The sequence below is a fragment of the Petaurus breviceps genome, unplaced genomic scaffold (genome assembly GCF_028583685.1).
Source record: "Petaurus breviceps papuanus isolate PSGF00001 unplaced genomic scaffold, PetGlider_PUasm1.0 38, whole genome shotgun sequence".
Lineage (NCBI taxonomy): Eukaryota > Metazoa > Chordata > Mammalia > Diprotodontia > Petauridae > Petaurus > Petaurus breviceps.
Genome location: NW_027186304.1, coordinates 37,701,535 through 37,721,632, shown reverse-complemented (window position 1 = coordinate 37,721,632; position 20,098 = coordinate 37,701,535). Strand labels below are relative to the sequence as shown.

Below are 20,098 nucleotides of genomic sequence, written 5' to 3'. Positions count from 1 at the left end.
ATAATAGCACCTATGATGAGATAGTATTTGTAAAGCACTTAGCATAGTGACTGACACATAGTAGGAGTTATATAAATGTTATTGTTATAATAATAATTATTGCCAGTGTCCCCTTGCTCCCACCAAAAAAAGTTGGTGGAGAGCCAAATGGACTATTGAAGGCTAAACCGCATCATTCCAACCTAGCTGAGTTCCCAACTTCCTGGACTATTTCTCAACCTTAGTCCCAGTGGCCTTCTCATGCTGGTTAAGCTAATAGTAGAATTAACAAAGGGCAAAGGGTAGGGGTGTTCTAGTAAATGTTTAACAATTAACTCTTCAAAAAAACAAAAATCCTATGGATGACTTACTTTAGTTTACTCTGCATTAGTAACATAATTCTGGTTTTATTTTCTGATTGGTGAGTTCCTCTAAATCTCTGTTACTCTTAAGTCCAGCCCAGCCCTCCATTGTCTGTCATCTCCAGGTAGCCTTCAGCTATTTCTTACCCTTAACCCATTTCTGGAGTTTGACCTTAGTCCCTTCAAGATCCTCCTTAGACTCCTCCTCAAAACCCTCCCCAAACTCCTTCTCTAGACCACCCTTAGATCCCTCCCACAGTCTTTCTGTATTTAAGATTCATCTTGCCTCCATGAAGGGACTGAGATTCAGTCTATCACAGACTCAGTCTTTGTCGGATTGTTCTGGCCCACTTACAAGCATCACAAATTTAGGCTCCTTAAGAATCTACCCATTATGGCAAATATTTAATAAACTTTGTTTTACTTTGACTGAGAGAAGGTTTGAGTCAAATTCATTTGGCAGGACCTGGTGTGTTGGTATTTTGGGGTCTTGAGTACCCCCAAACCTCAGCATATCTATCCGGTCATCCGTGCTCACTTCAGGGGCCCAACTCAGCCCCTGACCTGAGGACTACTTCTCCACCTTGTCCCTTACAAGTTACCTTCCCTATGTCCTTTTTTGATGTTTCCTTCCTTGATTAGAAGGTAAACTCCCTGAGGTCAGGAATTGTCTTGTTTTTTGCTTGTATTTATATTTCTGGTTTTAGCATATGGGTGCCTAGCATGGGAAGACGAGTTTAATAAATGCTTTAACTAATCTAATCTCACTATGACTGAGTTCTTTGGTGATAGGACAATGGTGAGAGCTAATAAGCAGAGAGTCTAACACTTAGCACAGGGCCTGGCGCACAGTAGATGCTTAATAAATGTTTACTGATTGAGAACAGGAACTATTAAAAAGGGTTTGGGTTTCCAAGAAAGGGCTTAAGGGAAGAGCAATTCAACAAAGCCCTGGACCTTTGCACTATGGGCATCTGTGACACAAGGATTACGGGGACTTCAGCATCTGAACTGATTGCAGGTACACTGGGAGTTGGTGCATAGGGAACTGGCCCTCCAGTCAGGAAAACTTGAGTCAGTCCCCTCTTTTTAGCACCTACTGGCTTTGAATCCCTGGGTAAATCCATTTACCTCTAGACAACAGTTCCTACTTCGACTTGCAGAGTAAGATTGGTAGCTGTTGTTTTCTCATGGGGTGTTCCCTATGCCATCTAATACTGTGGTCTGCTCCAAACCACTACTCTCCCTGCAAACCCACTGCAAACAAAAGAGTGTGTTGGGTATGGGGACCCCAGAAATCCCCTACCCAAAAATTTAAAGTCAGAGGCGTCTTGAGGTAAGAACAGGAAGTTTTTATTCCATTCTCTAGAGAAGAGGGAATCCCTTCCACCAGTTCGGACCAGTGGAATGAGGAGTGTTCCAGATGATTATATACCTTAGTATAAACAAATCTCCTCCCATCACTATCCCTCATTCCCATTGATTGGTTGGGAGGAGGGCTTACAATCTAGGCTCAAAAAGAGACAAAGAACAAGAAGACAGCCCACCTCATTCCCATTGGCTGGGAGGTGGGCTTATAGTCTGGGAGTGAAAATAGACAAAGAACAGGAAAACAGGATATAGTCAATTCAAATGTTCATATCCTTATGCAGGGGGGAAGGGTCCTGAGTTGGGTAATTTCTTAAGAAATCAGGACTTAGGTCTGTCCAGTCTCATAAAAGTTTGTCTCTGGTTTTGAGACAGTTTCTCTCTTTCTCTTTCTCCAATCTAAGGAGTCTTCACAAAAGGGTGTATCCCACTCAAGAGGAATCCCTCTTCTCCCACCACTCTCAACTTTTGCAATGATGAAACACTTAAATAGGCTATTATTTTTCTCTAATCAAGTCATTGTGTGACTGTGGTATAATGTATTTGGAATTAGAAGACCTAGTTTGGGGACAGTATTTTGCTACTTATTATCTGTGTGAATTTGGATAAGGTCTCTAGCAGACTGGGGGCCTCTAGCAGACTGGGTTTCCTCATCTGTGGATGGGGAAAAATAATGCTTTACCCATTTTCCCAATTGAGGTTTTTTTGGGGAGAGGGGGAGAAGAAATCACATGAAATAATAATAATAACTAGAATTTACATAGGACTTTTAAGTTTTGCAAAGTGCTTTACAAATAGTTTCTCATTTTATCCTCACAAAAACCCAGGTAGGTGTAATGTTAATGGGATATAAGATCTCCTCTTCCCCCCCCCCCCCCCCCTATTAATAGGCTTCAGGTGGAGCCCATGAAGGGAAGCTTGCTTAGGGGAGGCTTGCTTGTAGGAAAGGCTTTCATACCTTTTGTTAATTTCCAATTAGGCACTCAGTGGTGAGGGTTGTGATGCCCTCTGGCTCTAAATATATATATATATATATATATAAATGCCTTGGTCAGATAGTTGGATCTGTCTGTTGAACAGTGCTAATTTCTCAGACAGTTAGAAGCCTTGTCTGTTGGTCTTTATTTCTCTGCTTGTATTTTCTCTATTTGGATTTTTTCTGAAGTTCAGGGTACTGACTTTTCCTCTGAACTAGTGAATGTAATTAAAAAGGATTGTTGACCCCTTAAACAGCTAGCTTTCCTAGTAAAGCAGATCTAAGAACATGTGCTAGCAGCCATCCTGGGTATGCCAATGTGGTTTAGTAGGTGGTATTATTCTTCCCATTTTGTGGTGGAGGAAACTGAGGCAGAGTCCAGGGTCACATAGCTAAGAATGTGAGGTCAAATTTGAACTCAGATTTATCCTAACTCCTGGTCCAGCATTCTGTGAACTATGGCATCACCTTTCAGGATGCCATACTTATTATAAATTTAAAGTTCTATCTGTATAACCATCACTATCACCAAAGTGGGCATCGAATTCATTGTCAGTATGCCTGTGTTTGTAAACTTGTGGGTGTATATTTCTCTTTTCAATATTCATCTTCATATTTGTATATCTGTTATCTTGGTGTTACTGTGCTTTTTCCAAGTTTGCCTTTGGCTATATATACACATTTTAAAAGAATATATGCATTTATATGTGTTGGATTGTGTGCTGGCTTGTGGAGGGATGAAGGAGGGAGGCAGAGGAAATATAAAACTTTTGGAAGTAAATGTTGAAAACTAAAAATAACTCAATTAATAAAAAGAGAATATAGGCATATATACCCCTTACCCAAGATGGACAAATCATAGTGGAGATTTCTTTTTTTTTCCCCCAAATAATAGTAAAACTTATTAATTTAGTTTTGGACTCCCTTGAAGCATGTTTTGTTTTTAACTTTATTATTATTCCTTTTTTAAAAATTAACTTTTATTTTTATTTTATTTACGTAGAATATTTTATTATATATTATATATAATTATATATACTATATATGTTATACATACAATTATTTTATTTAAAACATTTAAAACATTCAGTTCTACAATCCCTTGAGTTCCAAATTTTTTCCCTTTCTCCCCCATGACAGCATGCAATTTGATATCGGTTCTACAAATACCTTCCATAGTGGAGAGTTCTGACAAAAGGTGATCCACTGGAGAAGGAAATGGAAAACCACTCCAATATTTTTGTCAAGAAACTCCCATGGACAGTATTAAAATGATTAAAGATATGCCACCCAAAGATAAGCCCCTCAGGTCGGAAGACCTGGGGAAGAGCAAAGGACAAATACAGTAGGCCCAGTACTAATAAAAAGTTGAGCCAAAGCTAAAAGGAAGCTCAGCTGTGAATGTGTTTGGTGACAAAAGAAAAGTCATGAACTAAGGTGAGCTGAATGTGGTCAAATGAGAGACGGAAAGATTAAATATCAACATCTTGGGGGTCAGTGAGCTTGAATGGATGGGAATGGTAAATTTAATTCAGGTGACCAGTCCATAGACTGCTATGGGCAAGAATCCACTAGAAGAAATGGAGTAACCTTCATAGTTCATAAAAAGATGAGAAATATAGTACGGGGGCTTAATCTCAAAAATGACAGAATGATATCTGTTTGAATCTAAGACAAACCATTCAACATCACAGTAATGTAAGTCTGTGCTCCAGCCACTGATGCTGGCGTGGTTTGCCATTTCCTTCTCCAGTTTTATAGAAGAGGAAACAGAGGTAAACAGAGTGGAGTGGTTTGCTACTCAGGGTCACACAGCTACAAGGTGTCTGAGGTCGGATTTGAACTCAGGAAGATGTACCTTTCTGACTCTAGTGATCTATCTAGGTACAGATACTGGACCACCTAGGTGGCCAGGAATTATACCTAAATCTGAGATTTCCTGGATTAACTCTAGGGGGAGGGGGAAAAGAAAAAAAAAGGTTATGACGTAATGGTATTGGTCCCTCAGCATCATCTGGGTCTTTGTGAGTTCAAAGTCTTGGTGGGATGCGGACCAGGGGTCCTGAGTTACATACATTTGCTTTAAGACATAAATGATTGTAAGCTTTTTGAAGGCTGGGGTCTATTTGCAACTCCGTTTGAGGTTTTTTTTTTTTGCCAAGGATACAGGATGGTTTGCCACTTTGTTCTCCAGCTCATTTTACTGAGGAAGAAACTGGGGCAAGCACTTGCCCAGGGTCACACAGCTAGTATGCCTCAGAGGTCCCTTTAGAATTCAGAAAAATGAGTCTTCCTGACCGCAGGTCCAGCCCTCTGTGCACTATGGCGCCACCTAGCGGTCCAAGATAAAAACGACCCAGCCAGCCGAGCAGGGACCGGGCGGGTCATTTTTCCTTTTTATCTCTGTAGCACAGAACCTTGCAGCTAACAGGGCTTCCTGTAGAACTGAATTAAACAACAGAGATTTAATGACATTTATACAAATTACATGCCCCGATGGCGGCAATTAGGGTAGAAGTCGTTCTCCCCCATCCCCCCCCCCCCGCAGCTGTGGTTAGTTTGCTTTCATCTAGGAGAGCTCAGAAGCTCCTCCCCTTCTCCAGCTCCAGACGCCTCGGGGCTCGCAGGTAAGCATCGAAAGCGCATGCCCAGGACCTCGGAAAGGGGCATGGCCCCTTTAAGGAGGCAGACCCGGGGGCGGGCCGTCCGGGCCGCTGATTGGAGGGCGGGCTGAGCTGCGCGAGTCTGTCGTGGCATCTTCTCCGGGCAGATTGCAGCGCCTGGCTTTCGCGGAGCCCGGTTGGAAACGGTCCGCACTCTCTTCCTCGTCCGCCCGCAGAGGATGCTTTGACCGATGCTTGCAAAGAGACCATTCCCGGGTCTCACTTTCTGTGCCTTCTACCTGGCCACCTACCTCACGAACAAGGTGAGAGAGAGGGATGTCACGGTCCGGCGTGGCTTTGGATGCTCGCTGCTTCTGTTGCGGCAGACCTTGGACTCCTTGGATAATTCCTGCTTTGCTTTGTCGTTTTTAGTTAGGACAGCTCAGGGACCTCCGAGGACCCTTCCTGCTCCGGAAATCATGCTCTTGCGAGCCTCAGAATTTCTGTTTAAAGGTTTTTAAGTCCTTGATTCGGGTCACCAAGGAGGGAAAAAAAGCTTCCTAGTTTATTGACCCCTAGAGAATCACAGTCGCATTTATACGGCGCTTCTACAGATTGGTGTAACTGATGCTGCAGTGACTAGCCCAGGTCACACAGCCAAGGGGGCCAAGCTAGGGTTCAACCTGTGGTACCCTAGTGATTAGGGTAAGGGCTAGAATGAAGAATCCTCTTTTTGGAAAAGTGGAAAAACAGGTTAATTACAGGCAGCCTCAGCAGGAGCCTGTCATGGTGAAGAGAGCACTGGACTTTGAGCCAGGAAAGCAGGGGTGCCCGCTTGCTCTGGGACCCTGATCAAGTTATGAGTGCTTTCTGCCTCGGTTTCCTCAGCGGTAAAATGAGATCAGACTTGATGACTGATCCCTTTGGTCTAATCCAGCTCCTGTCTTTTTCTTCCTCAAAGTCATTACTGAATCTCTCTTGGTAAAGGAATCTCTTAGAAGAAATAAAAGCATATATTGTCTCCACCCCCATTCCTCTGAAAACACACAGGGACTCAACCCTTTGTTGTGTGTGTTTGGAAGTCTATAAATGCCTTAAATTTTTTTAATGCATAAAATGAAACACATAAAGGAAGCCAACTTTATTGAAATACAGGCGCTATCAATAGGGCCTACATCCTAGGCCATTGTTGTGAGGATTAAATGAAATAATATTTGTAAAGCACTTTTCAGAGTTTCTGCCACATTCAGTCACATAGGGGATTCTTCCTGAACCCTTTTTGAGGTTTTCTTGCCAAACATACTAAGGCTGTTTTCCATTTCCCTCTCCAGCTCCTTTGCAGAAGAGGAAACTGAGGCAAACAGGGTTAAGTGACTTGCCCAGGGTCACACAGCTAGGAAGTATTTGAGTTGGGTTTGAACTCAAATACTTCTTGATTCCTGGTACAGTGCTTTATGCTTGTAGCAGCAAGCACCCCAAGCGTCCTCAGGGTTTGCAGCTACCACAGGTTCTTGGATCTGCTTTGTTAAAGGAAAGCAACTCAAAATGGGTTAACAAGCTTATTTTAATCAGTCAGACATATATCGTTTACCTTGTTCGGGGAAAAAGGTCAGCACCCCAAACTTCAAAATATACAGGCATAATTATCAAGACAGAAACATCAAGTAGACAGATTTCCAAACTGTCCAACCATTACATCCATACCCAGTCAACATCTGGGTTTCCACATTCTGGGTTTTTCAAAGCCGGGGGACTCTCAACAACGGCTTCCCAGAATTCAGATCAAATCACAAAACACTTCTCAAAGTGAGCCCCAAAACAAAGCTACACATCAGGGCTTATATAGCCTTCTCCTGGCTCAGAGAATGTAATAACCTTATTGACCCACTGGCCAATCAAAAAGTATCTACTGAAAAACAAGCCTCCCTCCCCAGGCTTCTGGTGCACTTTAGCCTAGGGGCAGGGAAGATCTTTAAAATTTACATTCGCATTACAATGCTCTGTGCCACATTTGTAATGTTTGCTGTACAGTTATCAAAATACATGTTTTTTCAAAAGTTCATGGACCCCAGGTTAAGAATTCTCTCCTAAACAGAATTTTTCAACTCTTCTGATAATTCTTGCTCTGCCTACCCTCAGGGCTGTACTGAAGAAAATATATCATGTAAGACCTTGCTGTGGCAGTGAGACCTACTCTCAGTTCTTAATTACTAACCCATTTTTGGTCTTCCTCTCCTTCTTCCCTTCCCCAGGTGTTTTAAGTTATAAAGTATCACAATCTAAACATGAATTCTAATTTTAAAACAATTAAATATTATCACATGGCATAGTTAGGAAATTTGGGTCTTGCAGGAAACAATAAGGTGGCCATTGGATAAAGTTTGGAAATTATGATTCTATACAGACTTTACAATCTAATAAAGGACAAACCAAATCTAGGATATTTTTCCTAGAAGCAAGAAGATCCTAGGCCAGGGCTGATTTGGGGACCAGTAAAGGGAAGAATTATTGTTCTTGTGGGCACTTGTTGAGAAGTCTGCCTTCAGCAAAATTATTTAATAAGTTTTAGACCTGGCATGCCCTGAAGTTAGGTTGAAAGCTTGGGTTCAAATAAAACCATCCACTTCTTTTACAAAAAACAAAACAAAACAAACACATGCCTCAACAGAATAAGAGACTTGCCTAGAATCACAGAGGCCTTTGGCCCAGATTCAACCTCTGCCTCTCTCTCTAAATCCAAGACCCTTTTCATACTGACACCTGGCTGCCTTGGGCGCCTCCCCAGCCCTTTCCCATTCCTTTGCTCCCTTCTTTTTTTAGATTTCTAGCTTTGATCCTTCTTTTTCCTTTGTATCTGTCCCTCCCCAGTCTTCCTTCCCTGCCCCAATTCTAATCTTTTGTTAAGTCATTAGTTACTTGATTTTTTGTTTTATTGTAGAGGGCTAGGGACATTCTTATTTATCCTTTTCTTTTTTTTGGTGTTGTCTTAAGCACTGTGCAGAGTGTCTTAAATATACGTGAATGAGTAAAAAACTCAAATTTTCTCACCACAGTCCTATGAAGTGGATAAGGCTAATGTTGCATTAGGTTCCCATTTTACAGATAAAGGAAAAATCTGAGTGGTTAAATGACTTTTGTATATTTACACAGCTTGTAAGTTTTAGCTGCAACTAAAATCAGGGTTTGCTGTCTTGAAGTCTGATGCTCTTTTTTAATTCTAAATGTAAATATAAAAAGTATTTCCATATTCATTGCAGAACATAGTAAGAGGATTTCCTATGAAATATTGAATCTCTTATTCTCTTTCCATTTAGAAAGGGAACAAATGTTTGTTAAAGTTCAGATATATCTAATACTTGCTATTATTATCCTCATTTATTTGAGGAAAGAGGCAAGTACAGGTTATACGAGGTTACACTGTTAGTAAGTACTGGAGGCTTCCTGACTGCTGGCCTAGCATTCTATCCCACTGTGCTGTCTAGCTGCCTCTATTAAAGTAGTTTCTAGCAGACATCTATACCTTAGTGGAAATCAAAGCCATATATTTCTCTTCTGAGAGCATTTACATTTAAATTTAAATTGCAGGGTACAAAAGTTCTGTTTTACATTTAGGGATTTGAGGCGTGGTGGGGATAGAGGCATTTTTTAGATAGGGGAACTTACCTGAGATGACATCTTGGCTTTGTCTGGGAAGGCTGATGAAAATTCAATGTTTTCATTATAGCAGTAGTGACAGTTATATGGCTTTATACTTGTGTGAGGCTTTTACCTTTATAATCTCACTTAAGTAAAGGATTTTTGAGGTAAGGAATTAAATTGCTTGTCACTCACTATCTCTGGACAGGTTGGTTAATGGCTGTGGCTTCTGTTGCCATTAAAACTCTTGCCCCTAGGCAGTTGATAAGAGTGCTAGGCCTGGAATCCGGATACCTCAGTAAAAATTTGGCCTCTGACACTTACTAGCTCTGTGACCCTGGGTGAATCACTTACCCTCTCTCTGTCTTAGTTTCCTCAATTGTAAAATGGGGGATGATAATTTCCCAGGGTTGTTGTGAGAATCAAATGAAATATTTCCTGGAGTGTAGTAAGTGTTTAATAAATGCTTGTTTCCTTCCTTCCCTCCCTCCCTCCTTCCTTCCTTCCTTCCTTCCTTCCTTCCTTCCTTCCTTCCTTCCTTCCTTCCTTCCTTCCTGACATTCCAACCTAAATATTACTTACCATCAAATTAAGTATCTTTTACTCATAAGAAATAGTATCCTTTGCTAATATTTTCCTGTTCTTTACCACCCATAAATTAAAGTTAAGATTTTTTTTGTTAAAGAAAAAAAAAATCTGTACTGGATAATGGCCTTAATGAAAAAAAGGTCCTTTGCTTATAAAAAAAAAATCACCAAAATCTTTTCTCTTTATTAGTCTTAGGTCTCATTAAAGATTTGTTTGTTCTTCATCTCAGAACACTATTTTCAAATGACTTTTCTCTAGCTATAAAAGTATATTTAGTAAAATATTTTAATATATTCAGATTGTAATGTTGAAGAGTCATGGGAAGTTACTAATTCAGTGTAAATGCCTAAAATATCAAATGAGAGAGATTCCATTACTTTGCTAGTCAGTTTTTCTCCAGTCAATTTTCTCTTTTCTTCCCCTCCCCACCTTAAACATTAAAAACAAAAGAACACAGAACTTTTATGTTTCATATACAAGTTTTATGATTCTTTAACATGTGAAACAAGTATCAGAAATTGGATTGAAAGCTGTAGAACTGTAAAAAAAAAAAGATCTCCCCATGACTGTTCATTTCTTTGTTACTTTTATACATCAACAGTTTCAAGATAGCAAGATTTTTTTATGGATATGATTTAAACACCATATAGCATGGAAGTTCACAGCATAACTTTGATTGTAAAAAAAATTAGACTTAAAAGATGCTAAGAGGTGGGAAATGTGGGCCATTAAGTATGGTTTCCAAAGGTATTACCCCTGCCCTGCCCCAGAGAATTGGAGGAAAAATCAGAGTGTCACTGAAATAGAAAACTATTAATAATAAACATAAATAAGAATCTTTTCTAGTAACTTAAGGTGTAGAAAACACTTTCCTGACCTTGTGTTTAGGCCTTAGTGAACCTCTTCTCCCCCCACTTCCCCCCCCCTTTTTTTTAAGGAGGTAGGTCCTTTAGAATTTTAAATTAGAACTATTCAATCAGTGGACTACTTCCCCTGTTGGACCCTTAATTGGACTAGACACCAGGCAGCAATCATAATGTGCTGTTATTAGAGGCAGCTGGGTGGCACTGTGTAGTACTGGGCCTGCAGTTCAGGAAGATCTTTGTTCAAATATGACCTCACATGATTACTAGGGGTGTGACCCTGGGCAAGTCAATTAACTCTCTCTGCCTCAGTTTCCTTAACTATAAAAGGGGGATAATAACTTCCCAAGGTTATTGTGAGGATCAGATGTTGTTAGGATCAAATTAAAACGATTAGTAATTGAGAATTGTCTTCATCTACCATCGTGGGTGAGTATAATGACTTCAGGAGTTTTTCTGCCCCATTAAGACAGTTCTCACCTTTTTATGTTATAAAGTGAAAATTTCCCAGATCTCTGCTTATGGGGCATTCAGCTTTCACTTAGCATTATGTACATATGTGCGTGTGTAACATGTATAAATGTGTATGTCCGTGTTACTCTTGCTCTCATTTCCACACTTGCAAGTTAAGAGGCTCCGAGTTTCTCAGAAGATTTATGGGAACTTTGGTTACCTAATTGTGTATGCTGATCATCATGCATAGCCTCTTTACTCTGACACAGCTGGCTAATGGAGCAGCTGTTTGGGTAATGTTTTCATTTAAAGCAGAATAATGCACCTTTTGAGAGAAGCCTGGCTTCATATTCTAGCTGACTCTGATGGGCTAATATGCAAGTCAGCTGATTTCTCCATGTCCCAAGGAATGTTTTAAGATGAAATCTGCACAGTTGCAAATCTTCATTTGTAGGGGGAACCCCCTCATTCCCAACACCAGTGAAGGGAAGGAAAGAGAATAAGCATTTGTATAGCTCCTTTTTGAGGCTTTTTTTTTTTCCAGGGGGGAAGGTAGGGTAGTTGGGGTTAAGTGACTTAACCAAGGTCACATGGATAGTAAGTCTTAAGTATCTGAGACCTACTAGAACTCTGGTTCTCCTGACCCTCCAGGCTGGTGCTCTGTTCACTGTGACACCTAGCTGCCCCTCCTTTTTGTTTGTTTATTTTTTTCAGTTATGTCAGACTCTTTGTGACTCTTTTTGGGGTTTTCTTGGCAGAGATACTGGAGTGCTTTGCTATTTTCTCCTCTAGCTCATTTTACAAATGAGGAACTGGAACTGGGGCAAACAAGGTTAAGTGACTTGCCCAAGGTCACATAGCTAGTAAGTGTCTGAGGCAGGATTTGAACTCATCAGAATGAGACTTCCTGCCTTCAGATCCTGCACCCTATCCACTGGGCCACCTGGCTGCCCCTGCATAGTTCCTACTAGGTGCCAGGCACTGTCCTAAGCACTATCACAAATACTATTTCATTTGACAAATGAACTCATGGGTCTGCTGCCCCACCGCCCCATGTACCTTTTATTTCAACACAATATATATTTATTGCAGAGTAGTAAGTACTTCCTTGCAATTTATACCAATGGCACCAGGTAGAATGATGGTTACTTAGGCAGATAATTCACTAGGCTGTGACTGAAATTCACATCGCATTGTCTAGGATTTTCATTGGTACCAGTAGCATCATCTTTTTTGTGGGAAAGATGCCCATCGTAATGGCTTTAGAACACAGAAAGGTTGGAATGTTTGCCCTTTCCATTCTTTGATTCTGTTTTAAAACAGGATCTCTGTGTCAAGCAGGACCAACAAAGGGTTTAATTAAAGGAAGGGTCAGTCACTTGGCCCTGGCTGGGTGTGTCTGTGGGAGAACCAGCTCTTCTCACTATTTTTGTCCAATGCAGAGGCATGGCTTCCCCTAATACATGACTAAACCTTGGGGAGAAATTATGGCAGTGAATTAGGGCCAAGACAGCAGCCAGTCCCTCCTTTCTCTAGACCAGTGGTTTTTGACCATGACTTAAAAAAAATATATTTTGATTACTGTATTTCAGCATAATTGTTTCCCTTGGTAATCCTTTGTGTTTTATTTATGCTTTTAAAAACATTATTTAAAAACATATGGGGCAGCTAGGTGAAAATAGAGCACCGGCCCAGAGGGTCAGGAGGACCTGAGTTCAAATCCGGCCTCAGACACTTGACACACTAGGTGTGAGCTTGGGCAAGTCACTTAACTCTGGTTGCCTTGCCTTACCCCCTCCAAAAGAAAAAAAAAAGAAAATCCTTCTCCTGATTATGGCTGTCAGTCTCCTTTAAAAACAACAACAACATTATTCTGAGAAGAAGTGCATTGGCTTCACCAGATTGATAAAGGAGTCCATGCTACAAAGAAAGGTTAAGAACCCCAGGTTTAGAATCTGAGTACCAAACCAGCAAGGAAATCCTAAGGTCTCAGATGTCTCCTTCAATTCACTCACTTGTGCATCACCTCTCTCTCTTTCTCAAAGAAACACAGCTATAACCGAACTGTCTGCAGCCTTATGTCCCGAGTGGTACTCTTCAGCAACATGAATTGCTACAGTGGGGAATTTTAAAAGCTGTGGATTGCAGTTTCTTTAGAGAATAGAGGCATATTATTTTGCTGACACAGTCACGATGGTGAATATAGCTTTAAGGTTTGGGAAGTACTTTAAATAACTAGGTGAGGCAGATTTTAAGTGATATTAATCCCCATTTTCCAGATGAAGAAAAAGAGGTGGAGAGTTGTCAGAGATGGGAGTCAGACTCAGCTTTTCTGATGCAGAGGTCCCTAGACTTTTTGGGCAAGCAATACGCAACTGAATAAATATTTATCTTTACATTTTATAGAATTAATATCTTGTTTTTTACATCAGTTGCATTTCCAGGTATATCCTTGAACCCTCTCCCTTCCTTGAGAGTTATCCCTTGCAACAAAGGATGAAGAGGAGGGAAAAAAGCAGATCAGCAGAGCTAAGCAACATTGTAACCAAATCTAGTGGGACATACTCTGTTCTCCCTATAGCCTTCAGAGAGATGCGTTTTCTCATTCTCTTCTGGGCCAAGTTTGGTTCTTAGATTTACATGGTATGTTGTTGTTTTGCTCTCTTGAGAGGCAGGTGGGAACACAGTGGATAGATGATGGGCCTGGAGTCCAGAAGACCTGAGTTCAGATCTGGCCTCAGACACTAGCTGAGACACTATGACCCAGGGCAAGTCACTTAACTTCTGCCTGCCTCATTTTCCTCATCTTTAAAATGGGGGTGATAGGGGCGGCCAGGTAGCACAGTGAGTAAGAGCACCGGCTCCAGTGTTGGGATGACCGGGAGATCGAATCCCGGGCTCAGACACTTAGCACCCACCCAGAAACACCTGGCCGTGTAACCTTGAGCAAGTTACTTAACCCCAATTGCTTAGGGGCGGCCAGGTGTCTCAGCGAGTAAGAGCACTGGCTCCAGTGTCGGGATGACCTGGATCAAATCTGGGCTCAGATATTCCACACCCAGAAATAACTGGCCGTGTAACCTTGAGCAAGTTACTTAACCCCGGTTGTTTTTAAAAATAAATAAATAAATAAATAAATAAATAAATAAAATGGGGGTGATAATAGCGATTACTTCCCAAGATTGTTGGGAGGATCAAATTAAATAACATTTGTAAAACACTTGCAAACCTTTTAAGGTTTAACTTTAAAAATGCTAAGCTATTATGTCCATTTACATATGTTGTAGTTATTATGAAATCCCTTCTCTTAAGAAAAATTGTCCTCATGGACCTCTTTTTACTTCCACATTAGGGTAGAAATAACTGGGGCAGCAGGCTAGGTGTGGGTGGGGCAGTAGACAGCTGGGACAGAGTGCTGGGCCTGGACTTGGGAAGACTCATCTGAGTTCAAATTGAGCCTTATACATACTTAGCTGTGTGATCCTGGTCAAGTCACTTAACCCTGTTTGCCCCAGATTCTTCATCTGTAAAATGAGCTGGAGAAGGAATTAGCAAGCCACTCCAGTTATCTTTGCCAGGAAAACCCCACGTGGGGTCACAAAGAGTCAAACAGCTGAAAACCATGAATAGCAACAACTCATGAAGGAAGATCCATTTTCTTTTTTTTCTTTTTTCTTTTATTATTATTATTTTTAAAGCAATCGGGGTTAAGTAACTTGCTCAAGGTTACATGGCCAGTTATTTCTGGGTGTGGTGCTGAGTATCCGAGGCCAGGATTTGATCCAGGTCATCCCGACACTGGAGCTGGTGCTCTTACTCGCTGAGCCACCTGGCCGCCCCTAGGAAGATCCATTTTCTTGATCATTACTCTGCAAAGCACGAGTTAAGTCCAGTTTTCTGGGATGCATCCCTAAGTGGATATGTTGCCCAACAGGAAACATGCCTAACAGAAATCTAATCCACAGCCAGATCTACTGAGGACTGATAAAGCCAAATAAGATACTATTGATTTTTAGAAGTAGAATGTTTAAAGAACTTCAAAAACAAAGAATCTTTGTACAAAGTCAAATAAAGTCACTTGGTTTGGACCCTGCCGGTGATTTCCTGGGTATAGAGTTTGCTGGGTGAGGAAACTTCCAGTAGCAATTAATAAATAATAAAGCACTTATTAAGGCCTTCCGATGTGAAAGGAACGGTACTGAACACTGGGGCATGCAAAAAGAAGTAAGGAAGACAGTTACTTCCATCAAGAAGTTTACACCCTAATGAGGGAAGATACCATAGAAAGGGGAGCCAGAGTTGGAAAGAGGGTGGGGAGCCAAGGGTACCAGGAGGATTGATATCTGCTCTGAAATTTAGTCTTAGAGAGTTGCCTAGGGCAGCTAGGTGGCACCACAGCTCACAGAGTGCCATGCCTGGAATCTGAAAGACCTATCTTTCTTGAATTCAAATTTGGTCTCTTACACTAGCAGTGTGACCCTGGGCAAGTCACTTAACTCTGCCTCAGTTTCCTTGTGTGTAAAAAGAGCTGGAGGAGGAAATGATCACTCCAATGTTTTTGACACCAAAGTGGGGTCCCAAAAAGTTGGAAAAATGACTAAACAGGGACACTGAAGTTAAGTGGCTTGTCCAGGGACACTAACCAATATGTTTCTGAAGCAGGATTTGAACCCAAGTTTTCTTGACTCCAAAGTTAGCTGTCTGTTGACTGTTAAGTTTAGGTAACAGCTTTCAATGGCTCATCAATTGAACCTCCTTGATGGAGATTTTAATCTTCCTGTGAACTGCTTTGAGCAGTTTACAAATTTAATAATGTTTGTTGATTGACAGAAATGTGAGTTATTGTTTGTTGACTGGAGATTAGGTAACTGATCTGAGATGGACATTATGAAGCAGTTTCAGCTTTTTCCTGGGGGAATTTGAATATGTCTATTATTGAGGGGATTGATTATTTGAACCTTCGGGACTTTGAGTGATCCATTGTACTTGGTTCCAGGACAGGACAGAAATGTTGTAAGAGGCCAGGGTACCGTAGTAGATAGAGAGCTGGCAGTGGAGGTGTGAAGACTTGGGTTCAAATTATAACTGTGATACATATCAGCTGGGTTATCTTGGTCAAGAAACTTAGCCTCTCAGCGTTCTAGGCAACTCTCTTAAGACTGCAAGTTGTAGAGAAGATACCAGCCTATGTCCATAGAGGATGTTTCTTCCTCTAGGGAGGAAATCACAGGTTGAGGGATTTCCCTGTGGCACATGAGAGATTTATCACATCTACGAACTTTGTATTTGTTTTTCAGTATGTCCTGTCTGTCTTGAAATTCACCTACCCCACCTTATTCCAAGGGTGAGTACCTTTTAAATACATTTGTGTGAAATAAATGGCAGCTAGGTGGCGCCATAGTGCACAGAGCACCTGGCTTGGAATCAGGAAGACTCATCTTCCTGAGCTCAAAGCCAACCTCAGATACTTACTAGCTGTGTGACCCTGGCTGGGTAAGTCACTGAACCCTGTTTGCCTCAGTTTCCTCATCTGCAAAACGAGCTGGAGAAGGAAATGGTAAATAACTCCAGTATCTCTGAAGAAAACCCCAAATGGGGTCACAAAGAGGCAGACACGACTGAAATGATTCAACAACAAGCAAAAGGGATTACTTGGGAATCCTGATTCAGTCTGCATGATTTCCTCCTTTCCCCTTAAATTTAGTCTAGTTCACTTATTGCTATTTTTTTTTCTCTAGTTGGGGACCTCACAGTTCTTCCAAGTTATAAGAATGAACTTTATTTTTATTAAAAAAATTTTAATATATCTTTTATTTTTACATGGCTTTCTGAATATGATTCTTACCCTTCTATTACTCAATAAGCCATCCCTTATAACAGAATGGAAAGAAGAAAAGGAGTTCTGTAAAATTAATCAACACATCTATTGAGTCCAGGACTTTTATTATCCCAGTGCAGGTTTCGACTCTCTCTCTCTGTCATAATAATTTGCGTTTTAGTGTTGCCTGCCAGAAAGTTGACAGTGTAGGCCACCCTTTTGTACCTTCACTCACTCTTCTTGGATCACTGGTAGAGATGGGAGAGTTAGAATATTCCTTGCTCCCCGTTGCCATTTTCAGGTTTTCTCCCTACTTCCATTACTCAGTAATCTGTCTTCCTTTGGGGATCTACTGTTCATATCTACCACCCAATCAGTATCTTGGTAGCAGTTCTCTACGGACTCCCAAATCATTCCCCTTTATTCCTCAATGAGAAAAGATTTCTAGTCTAAGCTAGATACCTGGCTTACAGTTTTTCTCTTCTCCCCAGCTCCTGCCTCATACTAGGAGACTTCAATATACATATTAATTCTCCCTCAGACATTGTAATCACACAGTTCTTCGACTCATGTTCTTCACAGTTCTTCAACATCTCATGTCCCATGAGCTACTCCCCCACTCCGCCTCAGCCTCCACCAAGATTGTCATATCCTTGGTCTTGTCAAACACACAAATGGACCACCTCCATGGTCAAGAATTTTGAAATCTCTTTATCTGAACACAATCTGGTGACTTTTCACCTTTCCCTCTGCCTTCTTTTACATAACCCTACTTTTTATCTGCACTGTGACTTCTGATCCCTTGACCCCTTCATTCTCTCCCAGGCCATCTCTGCTGCACTAGCCACTGTCTCTTCTTCTCCCCATCTTGACGCCTTAGTGAATCAGTTCACCTTTACGCTGGCCTCCTTTCATGAACAGGACCCAGCTCCCTTATCATATCACTCTATTGCTCCCAGCCAAACTTCAGCCTTGGTTCACTCCTACCACTTGATGCCTTCATACCTATTACTGAAGGAAAGTAGAGAAAACCACAAAACTGTTCTGCCTGGATCCACTACAGATTTATGTTACGGAACCTCAGCTGCACCCTCATTGCTCTGGGCAGTCCTGTTATACCTCCTTTATCAACTTATTGTCGCCCTCTCCACAGCAGCTCTTCCAAACAAACTTTTTCATCCCTCCTCAAATTTGGCTACCCCTTTCACCTTCTCAGCTGAGACCTTGCCTCATAGTTTATAGAAAACAAATTGAGGACAGCTAGGTGGCAGAGTGAGTAGAGCACTGGCCCTGGAGTCAGGAGGACCTGAGTTCAAATCCGGCCTCAGACGCTTGATGCACTTAGTAGCTGTGTGACCTTGGGCAAGTCACTTAACCCCAATTGCCCTGCCTTCTCCCCTCCCCCCCCCCAAAAAAAAGAAAGAAAACAAATTGAGCCAATTTGCCATGAGTTTTCTCTTCTCCCTTCCTCATCTCATCTGGCTCAGGTGCATTCATCCACCTGTAGTCCATGACTGGGCCCCTATTCAAAGTCTTTCTAAGCTGGGCAGGACCTAGCAGTGTTTGTTTCTTAAGAAACCTAGGGGCACTTCCGTGCTACAACAAAGCAAAAGAATCATTGATGTAGGCCTGTCTTATGGAACTGGAGTCTCGGGTAGAAGGGAACATCCTTCTGATGAAGGAGTTATTTAGTTTTTAGGTGCCCACAAGTCTGTGGGCATGTGGCAATAAAAAAGCCCAAACAAAACAACTGAGTACTGCGGTCCTTAGCCCACATAAGTGCATATCATGGCCATGTCTTTAGCAATGATTAATCAACAAATATTTATTAAACAGTTAATGCTTAGGTGAATGACACAGTTTCCACTGGTAGTGCCTTATGTCCTACCAGGGAAGATCTACATTAAATATGATTTCTGATTGAACATAGCCCAGCGACCAATGGTTGTAATGTTCTGTTCAGTGATTTGAAGCATGGAACATAATTTACTAAACTTGATCTACTCTGGCTTCACACTGTTTGGACCTGCCCAGTTTGGAGGAATAAAGAAAGGGCAAGGCTTGGATACCAACTTGCCTCCTTTTTTGCCCCATTCACAGTTCCTCATAGTTGCTTTTACTCTTGAAAATTAGCATGTAGGGGTGGCTAGGTGGTGCAGTGAGTAGAGCACCGGCTCTGAAGTCAGGAGGACCTGAGTTCAAATGTGGCCTCAGATGCTTGACACATAACTAGCTGTGTGACCTTGGGCAAGTCACTTATCCCCAATTGCCCTGCCTTGCCCCCTCCAAAAAGCAAAAAAGGAAAAAAAAAAGAAAATTAGATTTTCTTAGTTACCTGATATGCAACTTGAGAGAACTGGGGCCTTCCAAAATAGACCTACTCCAAAAATCTGAGTATTTTTATTCCATATGGCAGTCAGGAAAAACGGAACATATCAGCTGCTCCTATAGAGAAAACTGCTAGGGGAAAAAATAAAAACGACATCCTTGGAAAATAAGACTTTAGGCAGCTGTGTTGTTAAGTATCCAGATACTTAGTAGCATGTAAAAAATGAGTGCCATAAATGCAATGGACTTCTAGTCCAGTGCTTGACAGAAATAATGGTCATGAAAGTTTCCTGTGTTGTGACCCCTGTCTCCAGGCATAAAAATGGCGGGAGAGGAAGGGAGTGAGCATTTATTAAGGGCTTGCTATGTACCAGGTACTATGCTAAGTGTTTTTAATAATACTTTGTTATTATAGTTTCAATTTGTTTTCATCAAATGTTATTTATTCTTCACAACAACCCTGCAAGGTAGATGCTTTTCTTGTCCCGATTTTATAGTAGAGGAAACTGAGGCAAACAGAAGTTAAGTCATGTGCCCAGGGTTACACAGCTAGTAAGTGACCGATGCCAGACTTGAACTCTACTGCACTGCCAGCAGTCTCTTTTAAAAGGCTTAAGATGTGCCTAAAAAGTATAAATTACATAGGAAACTATTCTCTTCCTGGCCATGTTCTCCTTGAAGGAGGCATTGGCCTCTTTCAAGGAAGGAAATTCATATCTGTAAAATAATTAAATGTGTTTTCATTTGATGTTAGGCCATGAATGTTCTTGGACTGTAGACAGTATGTTTTATGACAGTAATCTTATCTGCTGTGATCTTTCTGTTGATAATTGTATTATTTCAGGTGGCAGACATTAATTGGTGGACTTTTGCTTCACATTTCTTGGAAGCTGGGCTGGGTGGAGATCAACAGCAATTCCAGGTACAGTGAATTCTAACTTTGTATGATTCATAAATTTTGTAATAATAATATTCATTATAATAATATATATAATTATAATTCATTATAATAATAAATTCATCATTGTTTTGTAACGTATGTTGCTTTCTTAAGTTTTTCATCTCACTCTTTGATTTTTAAAAACATAGTGTTTTGGGGCAGCTAGGTGGTTCAGGTTAATAGA

General features: G+C 41.1%; 1 protein-coding gene across 5 annotated transcripts in view; it reads left to right on the top strand.

Moving 5' to 3' along the window:
- The first annotated feature begins 5,427 nt into the window (after nt 1–5,427).
- The window catches only part of TMEM241 (transmembrane protein 241), a 168,399-nt gene continuing 153,728 nt past the window's right edge, over nt 5,428–20,098 (top strand). For 3 of the 5 annotated variants that reach the window (XM_069099784.1, XM_069099788.1, XM_069099785.1), the window contains exons 1-3: nt 5,428–5,611; nt 16,126–16,172; nt 19,819–19,896. In XM_069099784.1, coding sequence (XP_068955885.1) covers nt 5,540–5,611; nt 16,126–16,172; nt 19,819–19,896 — 197 coding nt within the window. In that variant the 5' untranslated portion in view covers nt 5,428–5,539. The remainder of the gene's footprint in view (nt 5,612–16,125; nt 16,173–19,818; nt 19,897–20,098) is intronic. The other 2 variants (XM_069099787.1, XM_069099786.1) reach the window with 1 other exon arrangement.